This window comes from Tetrao urogallus, assembly GCF_951394365.1.
Source record: "Tetrao urogallus genome assembly, chromosome: 4".
NCBI classification, from domain to species: domain Eukaryota; kingdom Metazoa; phylum Chordata; class Aves; order Galliformes; family Phasianidae; genus Tetrao; species Tetrao urogallus.
In genome coordinates, this window is record NC_136817.1 from 20,519,456 (window position 1) to 20,544,222 (window position 24,767).

At 38.4% G+C, this 24,767-nt stretch overlaps 1 protein-coding gene across 7 annotated transcripts in view; it reads right to left on the reverse strand.

Moving 5' to 3' along the window:
• Positions 1-24,767, reverse strand: part of TENM3 (teneurin transmembrane protein 3) — a gene marked incomplete at both ends in the record, with an annotated part of 305,029 nt that overhangs the window by 49,856 nt on the left and 230,406 nt on the right. For 5 of the 7 annotated variants that reach the window (XM_079534385.1, XM_079534384.1, XM_079534383.1 and 2 more), the window contains 3 exons: positions 419-635; positions 7,146-7,292; positions 22,280-22,465. In XM_079534385.1, coding sequence (XP_079390511.1) covers positions 419-635; positions 7,146-7,292; positions 22,280-22,465 — 550 coding nt within the window. Of the gene's footprint in view, positions 1-418; positions 636-7,145; positions 7,293-9,834; positions 9,862-22,279; positions 22,466-24,767 lie in introns of all 7 variants that reach the window. The other 2 variants (XM_079534381.1, XM_079534379.1) reach the window with 1 other exon arrangement.

The following is a 24,767-nucleotide window of genomic DNA, read 5'->3' on the forward strand; positions in this document are numbered from 1 at the left end:
TATGCAATTATACTGTCGTGCACTTAACAGTTCCATTACATTAATTCATAATTTATATTATTTAGTGAGCTCAGTTTAAAAAGTGCAGCTTTGCTTTTCCTTCTGAAGTGTTTTCACTGCTTTGATACATTTCCAACTGTGCTAACCCAAATCAACTGGTTAAATAAAGATCTATTTAATCATTAATGAAGTGCCTGGTTAGAATACAGGTACCACGTATGGTAAGCAACCCAGAGGCACCAACAATCTGAATTTTGCAGGTATTCAGATAAGCACAAGTAATCTGATAAATAGGGAAAAAATGCTTTTGCCAAAAGTCATTGCGTGAAGACAAAGATCACAATGGATCTTCTACTGTGCACCTCACATGCTCTTCAACTGTTTCAGTATGCATGAGTAAAGGATGAGTCACGCTCACCTCTTATTGAAAGGACTTTCCCCAGGTATGACATGAGTGCTGTCTGCTCCAATGAGAAAACTGATCCGGTCATAAAATGCTTTGGCAGCTTGCTGAGATGGTGACTGTTGGCTTTGGCTGATAATATCTTGGGGATCTGGTAGCCCACGACAGTAAGGCTGATTTTGGCAAGAGCTCTGTAAACAGCAGTCAGGATCCATACAGTCAACCAGTCCATCTGTTGGCAGAAATTCAGAAAAATGAACAAACTCTTTCTCTGGCCCTTTGTATGCAAGTGAGTCGGCTAGCAGAGAGATTTAGAAAAATTATGCAGTAGGAAAGAATATTAATAATTAAGATTTTAATGAATTCACTTTCAATTAAGGAAAAATAAGCCTGTTTCCACTGAGTTCTTAAACTCCCATGGAAATCCTAGCAGGTTCAACGTGTATAAATTAAGTGTATTTGTTTGATTCTTCTCTATAAACATGTGGAACAAACCAGAAAATGAAGGCAACTCAGGCTCTGCATACACTCCTAACTTATAAATATTAAACATTTTAGGTGGGTCTCAGTAGCTTTTATCTGGGGTTATTTGGCTTGCTAGAAAAAAGAAACAAGGAAATCCCACTCTGCTGTTTTCCTCAACTTTTTCAGCCCATCTGTGCTGCAAGGATCTTTAAATATTTCACAGCATTTATCAAGGTGAATTCCTTTATACTTTGGCAGGAAGGTTTGTTGCTAGTGGCAAAGGCAATTTCCACCACTACTTTGCATGTAAATGTGTAAGAGAACAAAATCTGTATTTAACCTTTAGATTTTTTTTTTTTTCTCCTGAATACAATGATGAGAAATGCTGGCCACTATAAACAAGATTTAAACATGTGAGTGCTTTTATGCTCATGTGCTGAAGTATTCACATATAACGAGCAGTAGATGTGTCACATCGCTGGAAATCTAATTTGGTGAAAGATTAAAATCAAGATCAAATTGATAACTACTAATTTGCTGTAAGTAAAGTCGTAAGGAAAATGAGCCTGGAAATGTCAGCGACAGAAAAATTCTAGATGAATGTAATATGGTATCACATTCTGATAATTGTTTCCCCCAAAGAATGGCAAGACTGAAATAGCTCAAACATTTTATTATTCCATTCATATTACAGAGGGAGCTTGCTTGCCGCACTAAACTGAAAAATATACCAATGCAGCACTCTGAGGAAGCTCACGACAGCTTCTCTTACAAAAGAACCTTGCTTTATAGTATAACTTCTTTCTGCAGGGAAAATTATCATCCATTTTTCTGTTCAATCACATGTTGAAAGAGTGTAAGTAAACAGAGATCTTCTAAAGGTATTCCTCTAAGAATTGCCATGCTATGTGGATCAGTTAGAGGATTGGCAAAACAGCAAAGGGCTGGGATTTCTATTCTTTTGCACATCTAAAATTCTTATTTAACTCAGCTGACATTGAAGTCAGTTCAAGGAAAATAAAAGAGATGAAAAAGTCATCGTTATATATATCAAAGCTTAAACTTTTTCAGAGAAAAGAAACATCACTGATTTTTCCTGGGATGAGTGGTTGATATGCCTGAGGGTTGTGCTGCCATCCAGAGGGACCTGGGCAGGCTGAAGAAATGGGCTGACAGGAACCTCTTGAAGTTTGACAAAAAGAAGTGCAAAGTCTTGCACCTGGGGAGGAACCCCCCCAGGCACCAGGACGTGCTAGGGGGCAACTGGCCTGCAGGCAGCTCTGTGAAGAAGACCTTGGGAGTTTTGGCAGACACCAAGCTGAACACAAGCCAGCGATGTGCCCTTGCAGCAAGGAAAGTGCTGATGTCATATGGGGCTGTAAGGAAGAGGGATACCAGCAGGTCATAAGAGGTGAACCTTCCTCTCTGCTCAGCCCTGTTGAGGCCACACCTGGAGTGCTGGGTTCAGTGTAGACTCTCCGGTAGAGAGAGACCTGGACATGCTAGAGAGAGTTCAGCGAAGGGCCATGAAGACAATTAAGGGACTGGAGCACCTCTCCTCTGAGAAATAGTCTGAGAGAGATGGAATTGTTCAGCCTGGAGGGGGATCTCATCAGTGCATATAAACACCTCATGGGAGGGTGTAAAGTAGATGCAATCTGACTCCTTGCTTGATACCCAGCAGAAGGCCTACAGGCAATGGGCACAGGCTGGCATACAGGAAATTCTGTTTAAACATCAGAAAAAGTTTATTACTGTGAAAGTCATCAGCTGCTGCAACAAGCTGCCCTGGGAGGATGCGCAGTCTCCATCCTTGGCGATATTCGGAACCCAGTAGAGCCCTGAGCAGCCTGCCCTAGCTGACCCTGCTTTGAGCACGGACTAGACAATATCTAGAGGCCGTTCTAACTTCGAACCGTCTGTGACTCTAGTGATTTTCTACAGCATCATTCTCGTATGATACGAAACCCCTTTCCAGCTGAGGTGCTCAGCTCCCTTGCTGGTTTTAGCTCTAGAAGCCTGGCTCAGTGTCAAACCTGGGGGTACTGGTGGTTAAAAGCATAGTTTTGCTTTCTTATATCTCTGTACGGTCTCCCAGGCAATATCTGGTGCAGTTGCCAAAGAAATGCTCAAATTTAGTCATTCATCTTTGTTAGTTTATAAAAAGCAAATGTACATCTGGAGTACAGTCTGCAGGTCATAAAACTGCAGGAGATTGACACCTTCTGAACTAATCAGCTGGAAATGCATTTTTACAAGCCTCTCTGCTAACATCAATCAGAGGAAGATTCTCATTTTCACCAGCCCAGATATAGGGATACGCTGTTTGTTATTTTTCTTTGGAGTTTATCAGCATCTTGCCCAGGCAAGTGACGAATGGTTATGAATCTGGCTCCTTATAACTTGAGAAAGCATTTTTCATTCTTTCTCTGTACTTATGTGGCTAGAGCTATCTAGTACCACTAAGATGACTACTCTATTGCACTGTGTGAAGCACAGTGGTATTTCCTTTCTGAGGAAGTCCTGTGAAATATCAATGAATTGCATTTAGCCTGAAAAATGAGGCTTAGCTTAACACTAGCTTATCAGTTACATCACTCAAATGCAATAGGAAAATTATACAGAAAATAAACACTCTTCTAGCCAGCTGGACAATCATTATGAGCCTGAGGGGGCTATTTCTCTTTTTTTGTTGTTGTTCTAGATGTAAGTGGTTCTTCTATATACAACACACATAATGACTTCATTATTGTCTCTTCCTGGAAGACTTGTGGACAAAATTACTCCTGGGTACAAGTTCTGCCACTGTCAAGGGGAGCTCATGGCCAAGGGCCTACGTCAATCACATTCTTGATAAGTAAGCTGACTGTATTTTTAGGCAGTTCAGAATCTCCATAAAGTGAAATTCAGTCCCTATATCAGAGGCACCTGGTTTTGAAGCTATGATGCTGGCCATTCCACGAGAATGGTTTCAGTGCCAGTGGCACACAAAGCGAAGAGACTGGAGTGGACAGAAAACCCTATTAACAAAACTCTGTTATCCTCATGTAGCTCAGTTTTACAACAGGGTACACTGAGTGGACTCAATTATAGACAGCAAAAATGATTGCCTTTAGGAGCAGCTGGTCAGAAAAGCCACAAAAGAAGAAATAGCCCCTGATTTATTCCTGAGCAGCACACAACTATCTTTTTCAATGACCCTACTGCAGTATCCCTGTAAGCGTACCTTTGGGTACTCAAATTAGTCTGACTTTGCAGTGTGACAACAATAATCCTGAGTAAGCCATCCTAGCCTATGCAAGTAATTACAAAAATACAGCAGTGCAATGCTGAGTAGGATTTGCTTTACTATAGCATTTATTTTAATTTTACTAATAAAACACTGTTAATAGTCCTTTCAGTTCTGCTGGTGGAAACATGTAGCTACACTTCTTAATTGAATAGGAGCTTGTAAAAAGCAAGCCTAACAAAGGATACTGCTCGATAAAGACCTATCTAAAGAGTCAACAGATTTTGCTTCCTAAAGTGATGACAAAACACAGCTCACTTAGTCAAAGTGTAATAGTGACACATTTTTTTCCAAGTAAAGCAGCTAGGGTTCTTCCAACTCCAGACAACTCTGACTTCCCCTCTTTCAGAAAGTCATTAAGAGTTATGTCAGACACATTTTTTTGTGGACTGCTGAAATGTAAAGAAAATCCTGTAACAGACTGTCTAGCTCGATCACGTGGGAAAATAAAGAGTCATCCTTTAAGGGAAATGATTTATAAGACTTTCAAAAATCTGTATTAAAAGGCAGACAAATAATCATCCTATTATATGTCAGTAGATTCTAGATGGGAAAAAGACCAAGAATGCCTTGATGCCATTAATGTTTCTTATTAGGAATTTTTCAACTGAGGTCATTTGAATGCTCGTATTCATGACATTCAAACAACAAGTCCCACAAACAGCTAAGCATCAGAGGAGCAGCAGACATTGTTATTAATGAATTATATTAATATATGAGAAACATTTTATCCACTTTATGATGAAGCAAACATTAACCACAGCATCTCTATTAGCTAACAACTACGCTAACTTCAATTACACCACTGCTGAGCCTAGTGTGATATAGATTGTGCTACCTGCAGTTATCAGTATAAATTCAGCATAAGTGCTCAGATAACCTCATGTCCCATTGTAAATAAATACAGCAAAGGCATCCGTGTGCCATTACCCACAGCTGTTTGGAAACTGGATTGCTTGCTTGAGAGATGAGTGGGTTGGCTGCACATACTCTTGGAAAGGGAAGAAATGGCACTTCTCTTTCCAGGTGGGTTTCTGGCAAAGAGGACTTTTTATTTGGTATGGTTCCAATTCTTAATTTAATTGTTGCATTTTAACTCTGTTTCTCAGACCCCAATCAAAGACAGAAGCGAATATGCTCCTTACTGAGGCATACACATTTAAAACCAGGTCCTCTGAAAAAGAAATGCTGGTGACAAATAGCATTACATACGTCAATCGCAGCAAAACAACTGTTTGGCCTAACCCCTCCCAAAATTTTGCTGCTTAATGTCTGTAAAGGAAGTAATGAAAAAAATCAAAAGAAAAGAAGCTATACAAACACTAGCATTAGAGTTTTATTTTTGCAATATCATTCTCTCTCTTTGAACTTTTAAGTCGTCCTCTTAGATACTTTCTGCTCCAATTCCTCGTCCTGCTTCCGCTTTTTCCTCACAAACAGCTATTACTGCTTTCAGACTGAAGGATTATCTCCTTTTCTCTTGTTCTGCTTAAGTGCATTCCTGCTCACCTTGCTCCTCTTCCTCCTGCTGTTGTTATCTGCTGTTGACTCTCCCTCTTACTTTCTGATAAATCACGTCGTTCTATTATTCTTAACACTTACTGAATCTGTTTTAGACCATCTCTGGGATTTCACTTTCCCCTCTTTTTTCCTACCAGCTATTACTTCTGTCCAGATTATGTTCTAACCTAGTTTCTCTTCCCCCTGGCTTTGTCTCTTTTCACACTTGCAGGTTTCTCCTTCTTTCTTATGTTTTTAACCCCCCAGCCCATGTGAACTCCATTCTCTGAATATCACATCTCTGCATGGAAATGCTACAGATAGCTCAGTCCTCTTGCACCCTCCACAAACACAGAAATTTGGCTTTGCACTAGCTCACTGTACACCAGACTGCATCATATTCTTCAGGCCCCTGAGTGTGCAAGGTTCACTCAAAATATAAAATATTTAACAGAGAAGTGTGGTAAATCAAAAGATATGTAAAGCAATGAATACCACCCCTCTTTTGACTGTATTTTCCATAAGAAATAAGAGCTACTATTATTTACAGACTGTGATTTCCAAAATCCCAACTACAATCCGGATACAAGAGAAAACAGCCTACAAACAACAACGAAGGCCTTTGCAAACTAAAGCTGAAAAACAGTCAGCCACAGATGACATTATTAACATCTATATTCCCTGGCGGAGTTTCTTAACTCTGGATCAGAAGGTGTTAAAAAGTAGTTAATGAGAGGGGAGGGGGGACGGAAAAAAGACAACAAAAGTATTATGCTGATCTGCTCCATGGCTGCATTCACATTTAATCGTGTTTTGGTGGTGGTGTTTTTCCTCCTGCTCGATTCTGGAGTCCTGCCAAAGCCACAGCTCGTCTCCTTTCCCTACCCTACAACGATGATTGCAGATTGATTCCTTAAGTCAGCAGTTCTGCCTGCATCTCACTGCAGATTGTTACCTGTCACCCGAGTGACAGACTGCAAGGAAGCAAGCCAAAAAAACCCCCAACAAATGACTTCTGGGAGTGTCCTGTCAATTACCTGAGCGTTCACGGGCTACAGAAGGACAAGAACTTTCTAGATTGGGCAAGCAATTGTTTCCAGCAATAGTATCATAGGTCAAAATGTAAAGTCCCGGCCTTTCCTCTAGGGATCATTTCCTTGTGAGGTCACTGAAAATTTGCACTCCTTCCTTTTTTGTTTTCCCTGCTACAGTTCACTGAGTTGAAATGATGCTTTATTCCACTCTAAAAGAACACTGCAGGAAAACTAAGGTGACACTCATCATCTTCTAAGTACCTATCTTGCCTGTCATAAGCATCTTGCTAGGCTTTGCTGATACGCAGAGCATACTGCAGTGTATTTTTACAAGCATGAGAGCTAGTAAAGAGTGTGCATGGTTCTCACAGCAGTATTTTTGCCATATGACTGTAAAATCTCCATTCCTCAACACATTCTCCCCAGTTTTACAGATCCAATTGGTGTATCTTACCTCCCTCGTTGTCTTTACTGTCAGTGCACAGAGTTTCCATGGCCACGTCACAGCCTGCTCCCCTCCATCCTGGCTGGCAGACGCAGTGCCAGCCGTTCTGGTCCAGTGTGCACCTCCCATTGCTATTGCACAAGCCGGGGCAACCCTCTGTTGAAACAGACAAAGAAGAACATCACAAGTGATTTAAATATTGCAATTATTTCAGCCAAATAAAAGATACAAACAAGGGACACTTACTGGGAACAGGCCTTTTTAACAGCACAAATACTGTAATTGCACATGGAGTGGAACAGCAACATTACCTGGGGAACGTAATTCTGAACAAAGTGGCATCTTTGATTGGCCTGACACTTGAGACACCACTTACCTGTACAGGCAGGAAATAAATGCATCAATCCTCTAAATACCTGTAGGCCAGACAAAATTAAGTTTGTTTTTAATTTTTGTTAATTTCTTTTTTTTTTTTTTTTTTTTTTTTTTTTTTTGGCAGAGTAACGAGATGAGTGCATTGTGCAAACAGAGCTGTATAAAAAGCATTTTTCTGTGCTCATAGAATTGATTGTTATTTGCTCTCTGTAGTATTGGTTCTTTACAAATGTTGAAACTCCCTGTTACTATGAACGAATCCCTCCAAATCATTAAGCAGGAAAGCGGGTATGTTTTAGGCATGTAATAAAAGAGAACGTTAACTTTATCTGGTCTCAGAGTTGCCGTATATTCATGTGAAATTACAGTGCGCTAAAAAACTGCACAAAGTATAGGCTGGTTTTAATGACTATACTTTATGCCAGAAGTACATTCCTTTTCACAGAATAAGCAAAGCCCAGGAAATAGTGAAGCAGCTTAGCATCTATTCTAACAAACAGTAGGATTCAGGCTGCATACGGATGGGACAGGACCAACAGGATTTCCAACTAAATGTAGCTGTGCGTATTTGATTACTTAGGACGGACAAAATGAAATACCATAAGGACCACAATAAAACATTGATAGACTGAACAAAAACACGGTAGTGACGTGCTTCAAGACAGATAGCAGAGAGTGATTTTTTGTGACAATCTCCCTAAGGCTTTTGTGCTGTTACCTTTATATCCTATCTTGTCTGCTTTTATGGCCAAGGAGGGAAAATTTGGGAAACAATTAAAATAATTTAATATATATCCAAAATGTATAATTGTTTTCAGTCTAACATTACATTAAAAAAACAACAACAGTAGTTGTCACTTCCTAGTGATGAAATCTGGCATGCAGCCAACATGATCTGTATGAGAATGACAACACTATAAATATGTAGATTTTGGTGTTCCTTATCTATGACTATGATAAGACACTGACAGAAGCAAGAACAGATATGGCACTAAGTATCTGATGAGAAAGTGGCTAAAAATCAGTACTTTTGGACACAACCATTTCCTGCAAACTTTTATAGATGTAAAAAAAAAAAACAACTAAGCAGCTAAAACATTTCTCTTTCTAGAACTGCTGTCATTGTGAACTGCTCTACTGACTCGCTCTGGTTAAACTTAGTTGAGCTTAGAACGGTACTTTAGAAGGAACAGTTTCTTCTCTCTTCTAACGAATCTTGAATTTACAGACTCCTTTCAAATTATAAACACTCTTAGAAAAACTTAGAAAGAGTGCTTCCCTCTCATCAAATTACTCTTAGAAAATGGAATCAGAGGAACCTCTTGTGAGGAAGCATGGTGATGCTACAGTTATGGTTGCATGCCACCAAGCCAGGCTGTGATTAGTCTTGCTGCTCTTTTTCTTTCAGACTGCAGCTGCTAATTGTATTTGTTGACATACAGAGAGCTATCTTTTCCTTAATGTTTCTTCTGTTTAATTTATGGAAGAGTTACATATTTAATTCCCCTACTGATAGAATGTTTTAGGAGTCAACTGGTTACATTCAAGACTTATTGTGTAAAAGCCTGGATATTGCCATGAATATTGCCATATTCTAATGGAAAAAAGAACACAAATAAGGAATAGAGAAGATAGTCAGGGAAAGGAGGGATGGGAATATTTTAAACATTTTTTTTTTTAATTAACTTTTGACCATAACTGAAGATACAAGAGTCTTTGCTGTTTCATGATAAATATTTAAATCCTTGATCCTTTCAATTGAAAATGTCACATGGAGTATACAAGCTTTCTCTAGCTTCGAACAAAATACAAGTCATAATTCTCTATAGATTTTCTGCATTCAGATAAACAAAAGCTTAAAATCCTAGGTTTTACTACTGATTTGTCTATATATAAACACACATATCTATAATTAGCCTGTTCTTTGGAACTAATGACACTTGTTCAATGGCAAGAATATTGCTTTGCTTTATTTCCTAAATGTTTTCTTTTTTATAGGTAAAGATCCAATGACAAAACTCACAAAGAAACAAACCAAACAGCAAATGAATGCTATCTTCAGTTTTTGGCTGAAACAATATCTAATGCATGTATATAGTTTATATAGAAACATATAATAACTGATAAAATGTCGTGACATAACATAAGCAAGATTTCATTTTTAATCATATGAGTTGAAAGTAGTATGAGTTAAATTTATAATCCATGGAATATATGAAAGAGACGATTATTTTGCCAATCTATTGTGTTTGTCACTATATATTCATATATTAAAAAATACATGTAGGTATAGGCATGTTATCAAAGAGCAAATATACAGTACCTTTCACTATCTTATCCAAATAGTGAGCTTGAGAATTAGAAAGAAAAAAAAAAAACAGACAGACATTTCAGAAGTGTCACATAAAACAAGAATTGTTCAGAATTCACATGCAAATCAAGCAGGTGCACTTGACATGAGAGGTCTTACATTACAGAATGAAAATGTATTTCTCATCCTTTAAAAATGCAAGAAATTCTCTTTTCAGCAAACATAGTCTATGATTCAATGAAACTGTTTCAAAAAGGAAGCCTGCGGAGGAAAGAGATGCTGCATTTCTGACAGTAGGATTTTCTTTTTTCTTCTCACTTCTCTTCACAAGCTTTGATTTTTACGTGTAACAAAACTATAATCAAAACTAGTTAAAAAAAAATAATCCAAATTTCAACACAATATAGGAGCAATCACTTAGCTTTTGAGCTTTAAAGCACTGGCCATACTGGAAGATCTTGGATTTGCAGGTCATGTATGACTCTGACAGCATAACCAGCGTAATATGTCAACTCCGATTGGATTAACGGTATTTTTAGGAGGAGGAATTCAGCCACCATTATTCTTCTGAGCACACACACCGATTTTGCAAACAGATTAGACCACATACATGAGGTGGGAGAGGGTGTAGTGAGATTAGTAGCATAGTAATCCATGTCATTTGGAAAAATGGGTGAAAATTAAACTCAGACTTCAGATGTATAAAAATAAGTAACACGGTACATCTAAGAATAGGAAGACTTATTTCTTATCAGTTACGCCACTTCAAATTTGAAGAAAAATTGAGGACAGATGGATGAATGAAAGACAGCACAAGATGGATTTAAAGCAGTGAGCCTTTCTTCTAATACATGAAACACAGCAGAGATGGATTGTAAGATCCTTACTTTCAAAAAACAGACATTAGATGCAGTTATGTGCAAGGGATACATATAACAAAATCATGTGGGACAGGTCCACTGAGGGCTATCACACCCAGATATCTACACACGTTGCAACAAGACACTACAGACACCTGCAGTGGAGATGAGCAAAGCTGAGCCACCAGTATCAGCTTCAGTCTCTCATTCTTCCTATGGATAAGATTTCCCAGCAGAGTTCATATGGGCAAACTTCAAGAATTTGTCCTTTTCTAAACCTGGGCTGGATGGCGGATACAGTCTGGCAAGTACTGCATACTGGAGGTAAGAAAGGCATTTCCAGCCACGGACTTTCCTCCTGTTTGGCTGAATGGCGAGCGGTTCTTCGCAAACCCAAGGATACACAGACACACCAAAGACACAACCACTGCTACAACTTACAGGCGGAAACTTTTAATCTTTGCCTCTCAAAGAAAGTATCAGATAGCCACTGCACTGTATGGTTTTTTTTTTTTTTTTTTTTTTCCCAATAATGGTAAGGTTAAAGGGAGACAAACTAAGACGACAAAAACATCAATTACAGAACATTTAGAATAGCAGCAGCAAAGTACCTTTTCACATAAACCACAAACAAAAACAAAAGTGATACAGCTGCATTTCAGGGTGGGTAAAATTCTCCTCTTACTCATCCAGTATAATTCCCCTTGCTCCTACGCAGCTGCTCTTAGAATAGTGCAGCACTGGAAAAACCAAGCTTTTTTTTCCATAAAACGGAAGCAATTAGGTCTGCCTGGGGAATGCATCTGTCCACCAGTGAAACATTAAATGCCTCCACAAACATCGGGAGAGGTAACAAAATGGAACATATAAAAAAAAACAGGCAACAGAAAATAGTCCCTGCAAATAGGCCTCCACATGTTATTTCCTTTCAGAAATCCAATGTGCATTAAAAAAAGAGAAGGGATTCAGGGCTTTTTTTTTTTTTTTAATCCAGTAGCCTTTAAAGAATTCAGCCCCAGACCATTACACTATAACCTGTAGAAATCATGTTCTGTATTTTAACATCCTTCTACCTTACCCCTACATTAAGGGCAATGGTAAAAACTACTTTTGTGAACATGCACTATCCTAGAATCAAAAAGCAGAGAACAAGTGACCAGAAACAGTATAATTTTGTAGTGCAATCTAACTAGCTGTGCTGTCTTCCGTATCTTCATGGCACTGCAACTGAAATAGAGATTAACCCCATACAGACTGAAGTACTAAATACCTCTCTGTACAGTGAACTCTTTATGGGATTTAGAGCACTTTGGTAGGATGGAACATCTCAGCAGTTGCTCCTCTTCATGATATTTAAATATCTGACACATATGGGTTAGATTAAATCCTTAAAAGGTCTAATAAACTAGTTACAGGCCAGACAATACATATGCAACAGGTTTTTTTTTTTTTTTCTTTTTCTTTTCTTTTCTTTTCTTTTTTTTCTCCAGGGTTTACGACTGAAATTTAAAGTTTTGGTATTATTTTAAGGAGTTTGTTCCATCTGTAAGTCAAACAAAAATTATAAAGTCTGTACATTTTTTAGAATGGCCAAAATCCAATACGTAAGTGGCAGTCAATATAAAATACAAATGGTGTTACCACTGTGTGTGTGTGTAGGCACACAAATAGGTGGCAGACAAACGTGTTTTAAAAATAACTACTTGCAAACAAATTCAAACATAACATGGCATATTTCATTACCAGTCAGAACCCAGACCATTTTTTAGATATAATGTCTCCCATTACTTGCCTACTAGAGTCAGTGTCTCCCTTAGATTATTCATATGCTACTTCTACATATGACAGAATAGCTGCAGAATGAAAGTACATATTAAATCCATTTATCCTAATCAGCTCCTGTTTAAATCAACATGAGTCACATACCCATTGATTCGATGCTCCTTAATTGGTACTTATAACACTGCATTATTCTGATTATTCCGTCATAAAGAATTATAACAGTGACATCTTCCTGAACACCGTGTAGAGAATTCATATTTCTATTAGTTTACATTATTACCATTGTATTGGGCTTAGATGGCAAGTTTTTGGTAGCAAGGGGGCTGCAAGTGCAGTACGGGGCAGAGAATGACCATGAAAGAAGTAGCAGAGACAAAGCATTATGGACTGGCCACAGCCCCACTCCCCATTCCACTGCACCACTCAGGAGGAGGAGAGGGAAGAGAGTGGATGGGAGGAGGGTGTTTTTAATTTGCTTTTGGTTCTCTTTGTTCTAGTCTGCTAGTAGTTGGCAATAAATTACATTAATCCCCGTGTACTGAGTCTTTTTTGCTCATATAGTAATTGTGAGTGATCTCCTTGTCCTTACCTAACACTTTTCCACTTATTTAGTAAGTTCCATTCCTTTTATCTCCTTCTTCCTTTGGGCTGGGGCAATGACACAGTGGTGTCACTGTGAGTTCAGTAGCTCACCAGTGTGAAACTACCACAGTTCTTCAGAAGACATTTTCACCCACCATTACCTCTGTCATCTATGTATTAAGCTGCAATATGCCACTTAATTTTTTTTTTTTTAAGCGTATACATACATAATCCCATGTTAAGCGTCAACTCAACAGCTCCACAGGGATCATGAATTCCTTTGCAAGTAAGAGCAGAATTTGACTTCACAGCACTACTCCCTAGTGAGCAATACAGGCAGGCTGGTAACAATGGACATGGAGGAGGCTGAGGTACACAACAGCTTTTTTGCCTCGATCTTCACTAGCAACTGCCAAGCTACTCTCAATGACATTTCAAAAGTCACAGCAGTCAGGTGAAGTCCTCAGTGACAGGAAAAAAGGCAATATTACATCCATTTTCAAGAAGCATAGAAAGACCTAGGGAACTGACAACCTGTTATTCTCACCTCTGTGCTGGAGAAGATCATGGAGTAGATCCTCCTGGAAGCTATGTAAGGCACATGGAAGGGGCATGGGTTAACCAGCATGGCTTCACCAAGAGCAGGTTCTGCCTGACCAACTTTGTCTCTTTCTATGATTATCTAATTGCGTCACTGGGCAAGGGAAGAAACACTGATGTCATCTATCTGGACCTGAATAAGGCCTTTGATATGGTCCTCCATAACATTCTTCTCTCCAAATTGGAAAGATACGGATTTGATGGGAGGACTGCTCAATGGACGAGGAACTGGCTATGAGATTATGCCCATGCTCAACATCTAGATGGAGATCAGTGCCAAGCGGTGTTCCTGGTGTTTCTCAAGGGGTCAGTACTGGGATCAGTGCACTTAATTACTTTCATCAATGACACTGATAGCAGGATCGAGAGCACCATCAACAAATTTGTGGATGACACCAAACTGCAATGTGCAGTTAACATGCCCGAGGGATGAGATGCTATCCAGAGTGACCTAGACAGGCTGAACCATGGGCTCAGGTAAACTTCATGAAATGAAAATGGTTTCTTACTCCTTGCATAGCCAAGCAATAAGTGGGGATGAGGCACTCACTGGTTTCACAGACTCTTGCCAAATCAGAGAGACACTCTGAGAACTTCAATGAAAACTTCAGACAGAGCACAGTTAGTTGTTTTGGAGGAACTCGTTCAAAAAATCAAAGTTGCCTGCACTGGCCTAACCCCTCTAACCTACCCAAGCCTCAGTCTGTGGTTCCTCATTTTGGTTTACTGCTAGCACAGCATGTTCCTCTCATTTCCACCCAGCTGCTTTTTTTTGCTACCCAGTCAATTAAAACACTTTTTAAATGTAAAAAAAACAAACATCCCTTCTGACATTTAAACCCAGTATTTTTCATCCTATCCAAAGCAGACTGATGGTGCACTGATGGTGCACTGATTCCATTATGAACTGTTTTTGTTCTCCACGAGTTACTAAAAAATATCATGCTTCTAAGGAGGATTATACTTCTACTAGGAGACTTACAGGACTCCAGAATTGGCACACCCTATTCAATTTGTTAATTTCAGATTCTTGTCCCACCTTCCAAAGTGCTTGGGGGCGCTTTGGTATCACTTGCAAATATAATTCTCTTTATTCATCATCTCACTATACTGAAAGCACATGTTCTTTCAGTGTAAGTAGCTCATGGTCGTCATCCTTTTTCTGAGTTTATAAGAACCTTGTCTCAGACATACCATATGTTCAGACCGTTGCTGCCAATGGAGGATTACAAACAGTCTTTCCTAAATTCCCATCTTGCCCTTCTTCTAAGGGAGAACACATGGTTGGAATAATAGTTTTAGGTAATTTTCTTTGTTTTTCGCTACAGAGGCCAGAACATAATCCTCACCCTGAAATCATACCTTCATCATCACCATCTCACTTTTCTCCAATGTCTGCACAGATCTGCTGCATCTGTTCCTGCAGGGAGACAGGAATTCTCCGCAATTTATCCCTTGCCAAAACCGTAACAGATCCTTGCTGCAACCTATTATGTGCTTTTACATTCAGAAGCATAGAAGCTCACTATCCTCTAGAATTTTTGTTCTGGAGGCCACCCCAATTTTACTTTTAAAGCAACATTTCTCATCTTTATTTCTGGAAAGTCACACATCTCTTAGAATAAAAGATTAAGTTGCCTTTAAGGATATAGTAGATGTTGGAAGTTTGGGACTGCTAAGATGTTCATGAGCAGCATTGTTCCCTATTTAACATCTATCTAACTGGAAAAGAATTTAGAAGAAAGGGTATAAGCCATTAAGGATTTAAAACTGTCTCACATGTTAAGGCTGAACAATTCAAACACCTGTTTGAGGCCTCTGAAAAACTCTCAAAAAACTGTCTCAGACAGTTGCACATAAAACCTGACACTCATACTAAGAACTGCATGAAAGTTAAGTTTGGCTTGTAAACATATTAGGGACATGGAGTGGGACAGGATGGGATGTGAAGGGAAGAATTACTGTTTCCATTTTTCTCCCTAGAAGAGAAGTAATTTCAGAATGTGTCTGACCAGCACACAGCTATGCATGTTACAATAGCACTTACTTTCTGGCCACTTCAACTCAAGTAAGCTTTGCAACACACTTTAAAACTCTTCTAACCTCACAGGATTCTGCTGTTTTTTGAAAACGTGCCTAACTTGAACTTCACATGTGGTCCTCATTTAAATGCAAATCAACCAATTAGCAACTTAAAGTATGGTAGCAGATAATTTCTATTTGAGAGGCTTGGTGTTGGAATGTGTTAAGGCCTGAACAATGATTCACTTTGTTTTACAGCTTCAGGTATGCAGACACTATCTAGCCTGGTAATGGAATGTTTTAATAGTAATAACATGTACAAATATTTTGCATATTCAAGACTTGGCCTGGAAAATTAATAACATGCTCTTCAAGCACGGAGAAGGCCAAAAACATATCTGTACTAAATTTCATGAAATACTGTTATAATGTGGTTATCAATCCTCTGCAAACCAAGAAAATAATCTTCTCTTTTCCATTAAGTTTTTAGGTATAAATACTGTGGTTCAATCCTGATTCCAGCAGAGTCATTTGGCTCTGAAACATGAATTTTGAAAATAGGATTTCATTCTCATTACTGTGGTGAATATATGAGTATTTGATGTAATTAGTTTTGAAAATTTGGTAGATTGTATCTGAGAATAAACAGTTTGAATGACAAAGGACCTATATTCCTTCAGATTCAGCCTTACTTTAAGATGAAATTTGTACCGAGCTTAATTCCATGAACTCAAAATCAAGGGAAAATATACATATAGGAATTTTGATAATTACATGATGTACTAACACGACAGTATTCTTATTTTAAGGGAAACATTTCCTTCTAATCAAAATACTAAAACCTCAAAAGAATGCTAACATTTCTGAAGAACTCTTGGCACAAAGACATTAAAATGTACCTTAATGACACAAGCATTAAAACACTATGAAATGCTAGGTAACTTAAACTCTGTAGAAAAGTGAAACATTTGTCAAATTAGCATCAGTATTGAGACGATGATGGTCATTGTAATGTATTACACTTTCCCTCTAAGCTGAAATAATTGCGGAAGATCAATGAAGCCCTCAAAATGGTTGATGATTTTGTTTGTGAAGCTCATACTGCAGAAACATACAGTGTAATGATATTTAGTTATATCAAGTCTACTGTGAGCACTCCCTTTAAAAGAACAGGAGGAATACATTTGTCTTGACTTGCTCTCTCACCTAATAAAGGGATAAAGCATCATTTCCCTGTAGTCATATTTGAAATCTGTAATATAAGAAGCCCTAAGCTAAACACAGGCTGAAGAAAGCAGGTGCAGATCTTATGGCTTAGAGAAGGAGACTACTTCTTAAATAAGAGTTCTTCAACACTACCAGCACCTCTGAGCTTACACTGTTTGTGGTCACCTAGCAAACGAGCGTGCAAATGCTGTCATGCTTGCTCATACTCAGAAAACCATTTTTACCAGTAGCAAGGGCAGAGGCTGTATTCATGGGAGTGCCCTTAACAGTGGCATGCTATAAATTTTTTATTTTTATTTTTTAAATTCTGAGAATCTAAATGGAATGACTTCCATGGTTTCTAGTAAAGCTATCTGAAACTAGAAATCCCCTGCTGAAAAATATTTGCAAATGCAAAGAAATGACGAGCTGTATACTTCTATAGTAGACCGCCGCTGGATGTGAATTTCAGTTCTGTGTACCAGGTAAAGTAGCACCACACAGCACTCAAAAGGAACTTGAACACCACTACGCTAACTTTAGCCCTCCTGAGGGATTAATATCAGGGCTTAATGACATTAATTCACATTTAGATCATTTATGTTTAACGACATGTTTTCCATGCATACATCTATAAATATTAATTTTGGACTGAAAGATAATCGTTCAACATGATAACAATTAAACAGCTGTAACCTGTCTCATGTGTTAAGTAATGGAGCTGCAGGCAAGCTCCATAAACAGATGGTCTTACCCACCCATGCTTAATGTTAAAGACTTTTTAAAAAAGAGGTGTTGACAAATCTGAACAAGAAGGCATAGTTCTAATGCAAATTGGCCAATTTGCAATTTAGATTACTCTAAAGCTGATTTGGTCTATGGTAAAAATTAAGCTGCATTATAAAACTGAGATGTAACACAGCACATGGAAATATAGCAGATTCCCCACCAACATAATTATTTACTAATTTCATTCAGCTAACAGAGTTTAATGGAAAAGCAGCTGGAAAAGTGTTCATATTTATGGGCTTCCTATGACAGTTACTTAATTTACTCATGGTGCATGCCAGTTATATCACAAAAATAATAGACTTTCTGAAATAATACCATTTCAATCTCACACAACAACTATTCAGACAGGAGAGGGTCATCATACTCATTGCAAGCTGGGATAGAAAAGAAACAAAAACATATCTGAGCACAACTGTGTTATGAAAACTTAATTACAGAGCAAATTTTCATCCAGGCTATCACTTGGGCACCAGCTGTGCATGTGTGGTCTTGATTCACAATGAGATGCAGGTTGAACTTCACCAAATGATTTACAGATGCTGACCTCAGACCCATGAAACTCACCCCCAGACCTAATAAAACAACTGACAGGTGATTTTCCATAGTTTTGCAGTAAACTGGTTATTTAACCTGCTCTCACGTGCATACAGTAAGTGGTAAAATGTGACAATTCTCAGGAGGGAAACGATGTTTAGATGGGCTTAAAGTGCTTAGTGTTTGGAACATACACTGTTGTGTTTAGACAAATCTTGTATTATGCTAAAAAAGAGCAATAATACTTGAGTTTCTGTTTTTCTCATTAATTTAATTTCATTACAGCACTGTGCAGTTATCTGCTGAACATCTTTGATGTAAATATTTGGAAGTATGTGTTCAGAGCAAAGTCAAGAACTTACAAGTGTGGTCCACATTGGGTATGGTGTTTATGTCAGAGATGCACGAAGGACCAGTGTGCGTCAGCAACAAACACCACGCTTACTGCATTAGTCAAAACAATCTTGCCAACCTTCCTTCACACAATGCTTCAAAAAATAATTAAAAAAAAAATTATTTTATCTGGTCTACTCCGTTCTCTCTCACAAACCAAAAGCATATTTAAAGGTAAATGCATACTAATTTCCTTTTCCAGTCTTGTGATGCTGGGTCTTAGGGAAATACTGATGCTTAACGAAAAAGACAGATGTCAAAATCGTGTCTGAACAGAGAACTCAAACCTTTGCAATCACCTATGATTTTCTTCCCAATGTCCTGAAGCATTGGAATGAAAACAAACAAATGTTCTCTGGAAGTTTTACAGCAATTAGAATTTCCTTTTGTTGCATTTCCATTTAAGTGTCTTAGGAGTAAACATACAAACCAACGTAACTGAAGAAGCAAGCTAGAGTGTAAAAGCTTTTGGAGATGAATACCATTGAGCATTACTTCCTTTTAATTGCAGCAACAGGCTTGTTTGTTCCCTTCCTTTTACCCTTTAATAATTAGAGCCAAGTGAAAATCAAACATTGGGATAACTGAAAATGAGACTGGACATTAAGAAATCTATAGAAACTGTGAGTTACAAAACATTTTAAATGGCATTCATGCTTCAAAAAAACCAAAAACCAAAAAACAAAAAATAAAAAAAACCCAAAACAAATAAAAAAACAAACAAACAAAAAACCCAAGACCATATTCTCTTCAACGAATATGAATTAGGAACTAATATGATTCAGTGCACATTCCAGTATGCATCTTTGTAATTAATACCTATGTGTGTACCCCACTCTGTGCAATCAGCTAGAGATATGGCGGGCTTTCCCAAAGACTGAATAAAGTGCACTGGCCTTAAAATTTACAACTTCTTAGGAATATTCATTTCCCCAAGAAGTTGTAAATGCGGGCCATTGCATTTCATGTGACTGCCAGCTAACAGCTGCATGGAAGAAAGAAATCTATTTCTAAAATGCTTCACACTACTGTAGGTTCAAATGGTTAATGACTCAGAAACGAGAAAGCTGCAGTTGTTATCATTTGGGGTGTTTGAAAGCAGAGTGGGAGCCTCTCCTGCACACATACAAATTAGGTAAATATTCCGCTACCAAGTTTAGAGCAGTAAATAGCAAAAAAAGCTTGGGTTACATCATGACATTAAAAAAGCTGGTATGCATGAAAATACGTTCTGATGTCCTTTACATTTTGAAATGTATTGCACAGAAGGAGCTAGTATATACTCCAGGGTAGATGAGAGAAAAGCAAATTGACTCCATTTACCAAGCTGAGGAAGCATTGCTTTTTACTCTACTAAGTTGGAACAGCTCTTGGAAATGAACAACAAAATGACCTGGTTTCTCTATAACACTGGTGGTCCTGAAGAAAACAGCTCTAGGAAAAATAAATGTTAACAGCAGGCTAGCGCTTGTACCTCATTACTTGTCTTTGAGGCTGTAAGGGCAATATAAACAAATCAAACTATCTTTACAGCAGCAGCCACAAAGTAAACACACATTTGAAGAATAAACAGGTGGGAAGACAGACCTGCTTGGCCAGCACTGAGGAAAAACTAGTTTGTGCCTAATATGTTGGAAAAATTGTTCAAGAGCAGTTCATCCGTGTATAACTGCAACCCTTGAAATGCTGCCAAGGTCAGCGAGACCAACAGCAGAGCAATCTGCTGAGTAATTGCTCGTTGGCAAGTTAAAGCGGTCAAGGGAAAGGCTTTATTCTCCCTCTAAAGATTTACTTTATTTTATTGTTTAAAAAGTTCTCTCCTCACCTCTCTGCTCACTTGTCAGCATGTTTTCTGGAAGCTCCTTAAAAATGTTAATCACATCAGTTCTCCCCAGGGTCCTGCACAGAGGCATCTTGGTTCCCCCTCCCACCTATGTCTGGGCAGCCTCATTAGTAAACAAACAAAAAAAAATCGATTCTGATTTTTTTTTTTTTATAAACAGCTCACAAATCAATCTTACTACTTCACACCTGACTCCCTTCCACAAAATGAAATCCTACCTTGCCTTTATGATGCAATGATATGGATACCAGCAAACATTTCCCTGTCCTCGAGGCTCACATCACTGTTTCCTGTGACCGTGACTACGCACAGCACTGCCATCCTGCCTCCCTGGCAGGGCTATAACCTGCAGGGAATGCAGCTCAGGCCTTTCCTCTTGATAGTCATGCACCATTGATGACTTAGCTGAGCCCACACACTCTAGGTGACACTTCTTCCAAAACATGCACAGAAGTTAAATTTCTTAAGCCTCTTTTCAGCTTGTGGCAAAACCAAACAATGATGTATTTATATCCATTATCTCTACCGCTATTAGATTTACTGCTCTATCCTGCTACACACATCATCTAACTAACTTCTCCATCTCTTTAAATACGAAACTGCTTTTCCTTTTGGACTTTTTGAACTATTTAGATTATCTTCTGATTTCCACATCACTCAGCATTAACACTTGCCTTTGCCTGACCTGTGGCCACCTTCTCACTGTTATTTCAACTCACCTCTGAGAGCTTATCCTCAGTGCCTCTCACAGATCAGAGATGCGCCCCCAAATACTGCAGAGCCACTGTGTTACTCCTAGACAGCCTTAGCTGAGCTTAGTACAAGTCTCACCACACTCCTATGGATAAATGAGCGTGCTCTTAAAATTAGACCATTGCCAAGCTCTTTGTCTGTGCTTCCTACCCGTTGTCACACAGCTGTTCTTACGTGTGGTTACACAGAGGTGACATAGGTCCCTCCTTTTGCATTACAGTCCTGCTGCACCTTGCATAAAGGAAGCCTAGTGTAGAGGGGATTTTCCAGCTATGCCACAATTCAAAACCTAATTAAAAATGTTACGATTTTGAACAATTCTTCCTCTGCTTCTGTTTTCTTAGTTCCCTTATCTGCAAGTGTAATCTCTCATGCTGGCTCAACATCACGCCCTGGGCAGTGGAGAGACATATGGGACATACGCACTGTAACACTGACTAAGAAAAGCTCCATTAATAAAGGCATAATAATTTCCAATGGGTTTCACACACTAGAACTAACTTGATTACGGAAACACAGAAGCTGTAATAAGGATGACTCCTAAATCTGCTGTATGGAACTGCTGTTGTGTTGACACAATTCTAAAACAGAGCATTATGTTGACAAGAAGGTGATTTTGAGTAGTTAGACCACACATTACAAGGTGGCATTGATGGTTTTGTGTGTTGCCAAAACTCACTTTTTAGAGCTTCTTTTCCAAATGATAATAATAATAATAATTAAAAAAACAAACAAAAGGAAGCTTCATTTTTGAGAGTCATTAAGCTATTGCAGAAAAACAGAAAAACACAAATCAAAGACTATTTACAGCTTAAAATAAATGTGACCTCCCCACCAGCAAAAAGGCAGCTCAAGGGAAGAGACTGAAAAGGGAATTCATTTCACAGCAAACTAGCTATGAAGACCTGATGAGCCATTATATAATAATTTCCTTTCTTAAAAAATCAGTTCCTTTATACAGACGGACACGTGCAAACATTCTGTTTGAAGAAAAAAGCTTCAAAGTTATACACTCCTTATTCAGACACAGCCAGCAGTGCCAGCACTTTGAATTTTGCACCAAAGACATACTAAAGCATAGCCAGCCTACCAATGGTACAGTGCTCTCCGTTCCACCCCTGGCTACATTCGCACTTCCCATCCTTGCAGGTGCCGTGCTCGGCGCAGCGGGGGTGGCAGGCCCTCTGGTTGCAGGCTGTGCCCGTCCAGCCGTCCTCGCAGCGACAAGTCCCTCCCATGCACACGCCGTGCGTGCCGCAGTCCACCGAGCAGATCTCTACATTTGAGAGGGGAATAGGGGAGAAAAAAGAGGCAGAGAGTGCACACGGGAGTGAGAGGGTACGCATCAATTAGCAGCGCGGCATTTTAATTCAAGATGTGAAGGGTAAGAAAGGCAAAACCTTTGGTAATTCCATCAAAGGAATTTACTGTGAAAGGTATTTTCAGGTAGGACCCAACAGAATGCAGGGCATGGAGTTTTACCTCCGTGTTAATGCTTACTTAGTTATCCTGGTAGACTTAGTGGTGCTGGAGTGTACATAGCTCATCTGTTAGCTACAAGTAATTTTCAGTTATATTCTTTGTGATCACATACAACTTAAGAGTAGCCCTTCATAACTGAGATTATGCGGCACTTAAAGCTCCTGGAAGTCACAACATACTTGTAGTGACTAAATGTACCATACATGCAGGTCACACTATGCTGCAAGTGAAAAATCTAGCATTAATGAAAGATCATTTTAACAAGCTTTCCCCTCCCTATCCTGCTCACTGTTTTCTTTCCAAGTAAAAATGTGCCATTTCTGACACATTTTTTCATTATAAAGAGTGAGCCTTACTGAGACAAATTAGTACTATGCTGACATACTGACACATCTGTTAAATATAAAAGATGATCCTCTTTTACTTTCAGTAAATTTGTATCAGTGACAGCTACGAACAGTCTGGTTTAAATAATAGATTGTTAAAAAAATAAACCAACATTCAGCAATTTAACTTGTCATTTACGTATGCTAACAGGATCTTGTAACTGATAGAATAATTGAAAAATATGTTAAGAGCCAAAGGTAGACAGAGGCCAAACAACACATGTTAAGTCTCAGCTAATACAAGATGTTAATTTAGACTGCCAGATTTTGCATTTACAGTTATACTTCATTTAGTCAGACTCCAAAAAACTTTACTTCTGCTAAGCAGACAACAGAATAAAAAGAGAAACTATAATATAGCCTGAGGGACTTCTTCTGTTCCTTGGCACTGAGCTGCTTGTAACCACACACTGCTTCATAAAAGTACTGTATTTAGGTTTTGTTTTCTTGTAGAAGACAACAAACAGTTTAGCAATAAAAGACTGAAATTATTTTCAACAGCTTTCAGTGCATGAAAGGTTTCCAGTTTTCTATTCAATAGTGGTTTTCTTCCCCAGCAGAGGATAACTCTGTCTCCAAATGTCATGAAACATTAAACAGAGTATCAGGGCGCTGTGACATTTTCCATAAGAATATTTCTGGAGAGAGACAGCTGAAATTCTCCCTCCTGCTTCCCTCCTCCTCTCCTAGCCCCCCCAACTTTTTTTTTTTCCTATACAGCGTTTTATATCTACTTTGAATTAAATTTTTGATTAAGAGATCTAAGATGGTTTGATTAATTTTAGAGTCACAAAACGTCAACGCAGCTCCAAAAAAGAAAGGGTTATTTCTCTTCAATCTAATCAATTTTTCATTAGAGTGGAGGTGTTTATCAGCTTTTAGCACACTAGCTTTGAGCAAGGTGCGTCAATCTTTGTAATGAACTTATTAATTAGAGTTAATTTAATTGAAGTGGAATTGAAGGGCTAATTAACGGACAAACTGCTGATGAAGATAGAGGAAAGCTCTGCTGATTTCAAACCTATAAACTCCTCTGATGGAAATAACTCATTCCTTTTTTCTTCTATCAGCTTAACAAAATGTTTATGGGTAAGATTTACTTTTTTAGTGTATCAGTACGAAGGTCATTTTGCACAACTTCAAAAAATAGTCCTTTTACAAAGCTCTTTTGTGAGTTTGACGCTTCTGAAATATCTCAGATCAGAAATACTGCATGTATTACAATTACCAATCATTCCTTGAAACACAACTAGAAGATGGTGCATAACTGAATAATCAGAAATAGCACGAAGGACACTGTGTCAAGAAATAGAGGACCCGTGTTTTGCCTGAGAACTACAAAGGGTCTCTCACAAATAGTCATTTTTAGTACAAGAAATGTTCAGAGATTTTTTTCTTCTAAACGAATATAACAGAAGATATTTTCTCCTCTCTGTCACTTCTTGAATATTTAGAATTTTGTCCTATCATCCTTATATGCATAAAACATGATGGAGTATCGCAGATCCTGGTCAGGAAGTACATTTGTTTTGAAAAGATAGTTTCTCATGAAAATGTTATATTTATTCATAAGCTGGCACAAACCCAGCTAGTCCATGTGTTCAGTTTTCATTAACAAAATCAGTTAGATGAACTGTTTAAGACAAATATACGTCTCACGGTTAGAAATGATTTAGTCTCTTGATATGTGACTACCAAGCAACATTCAAA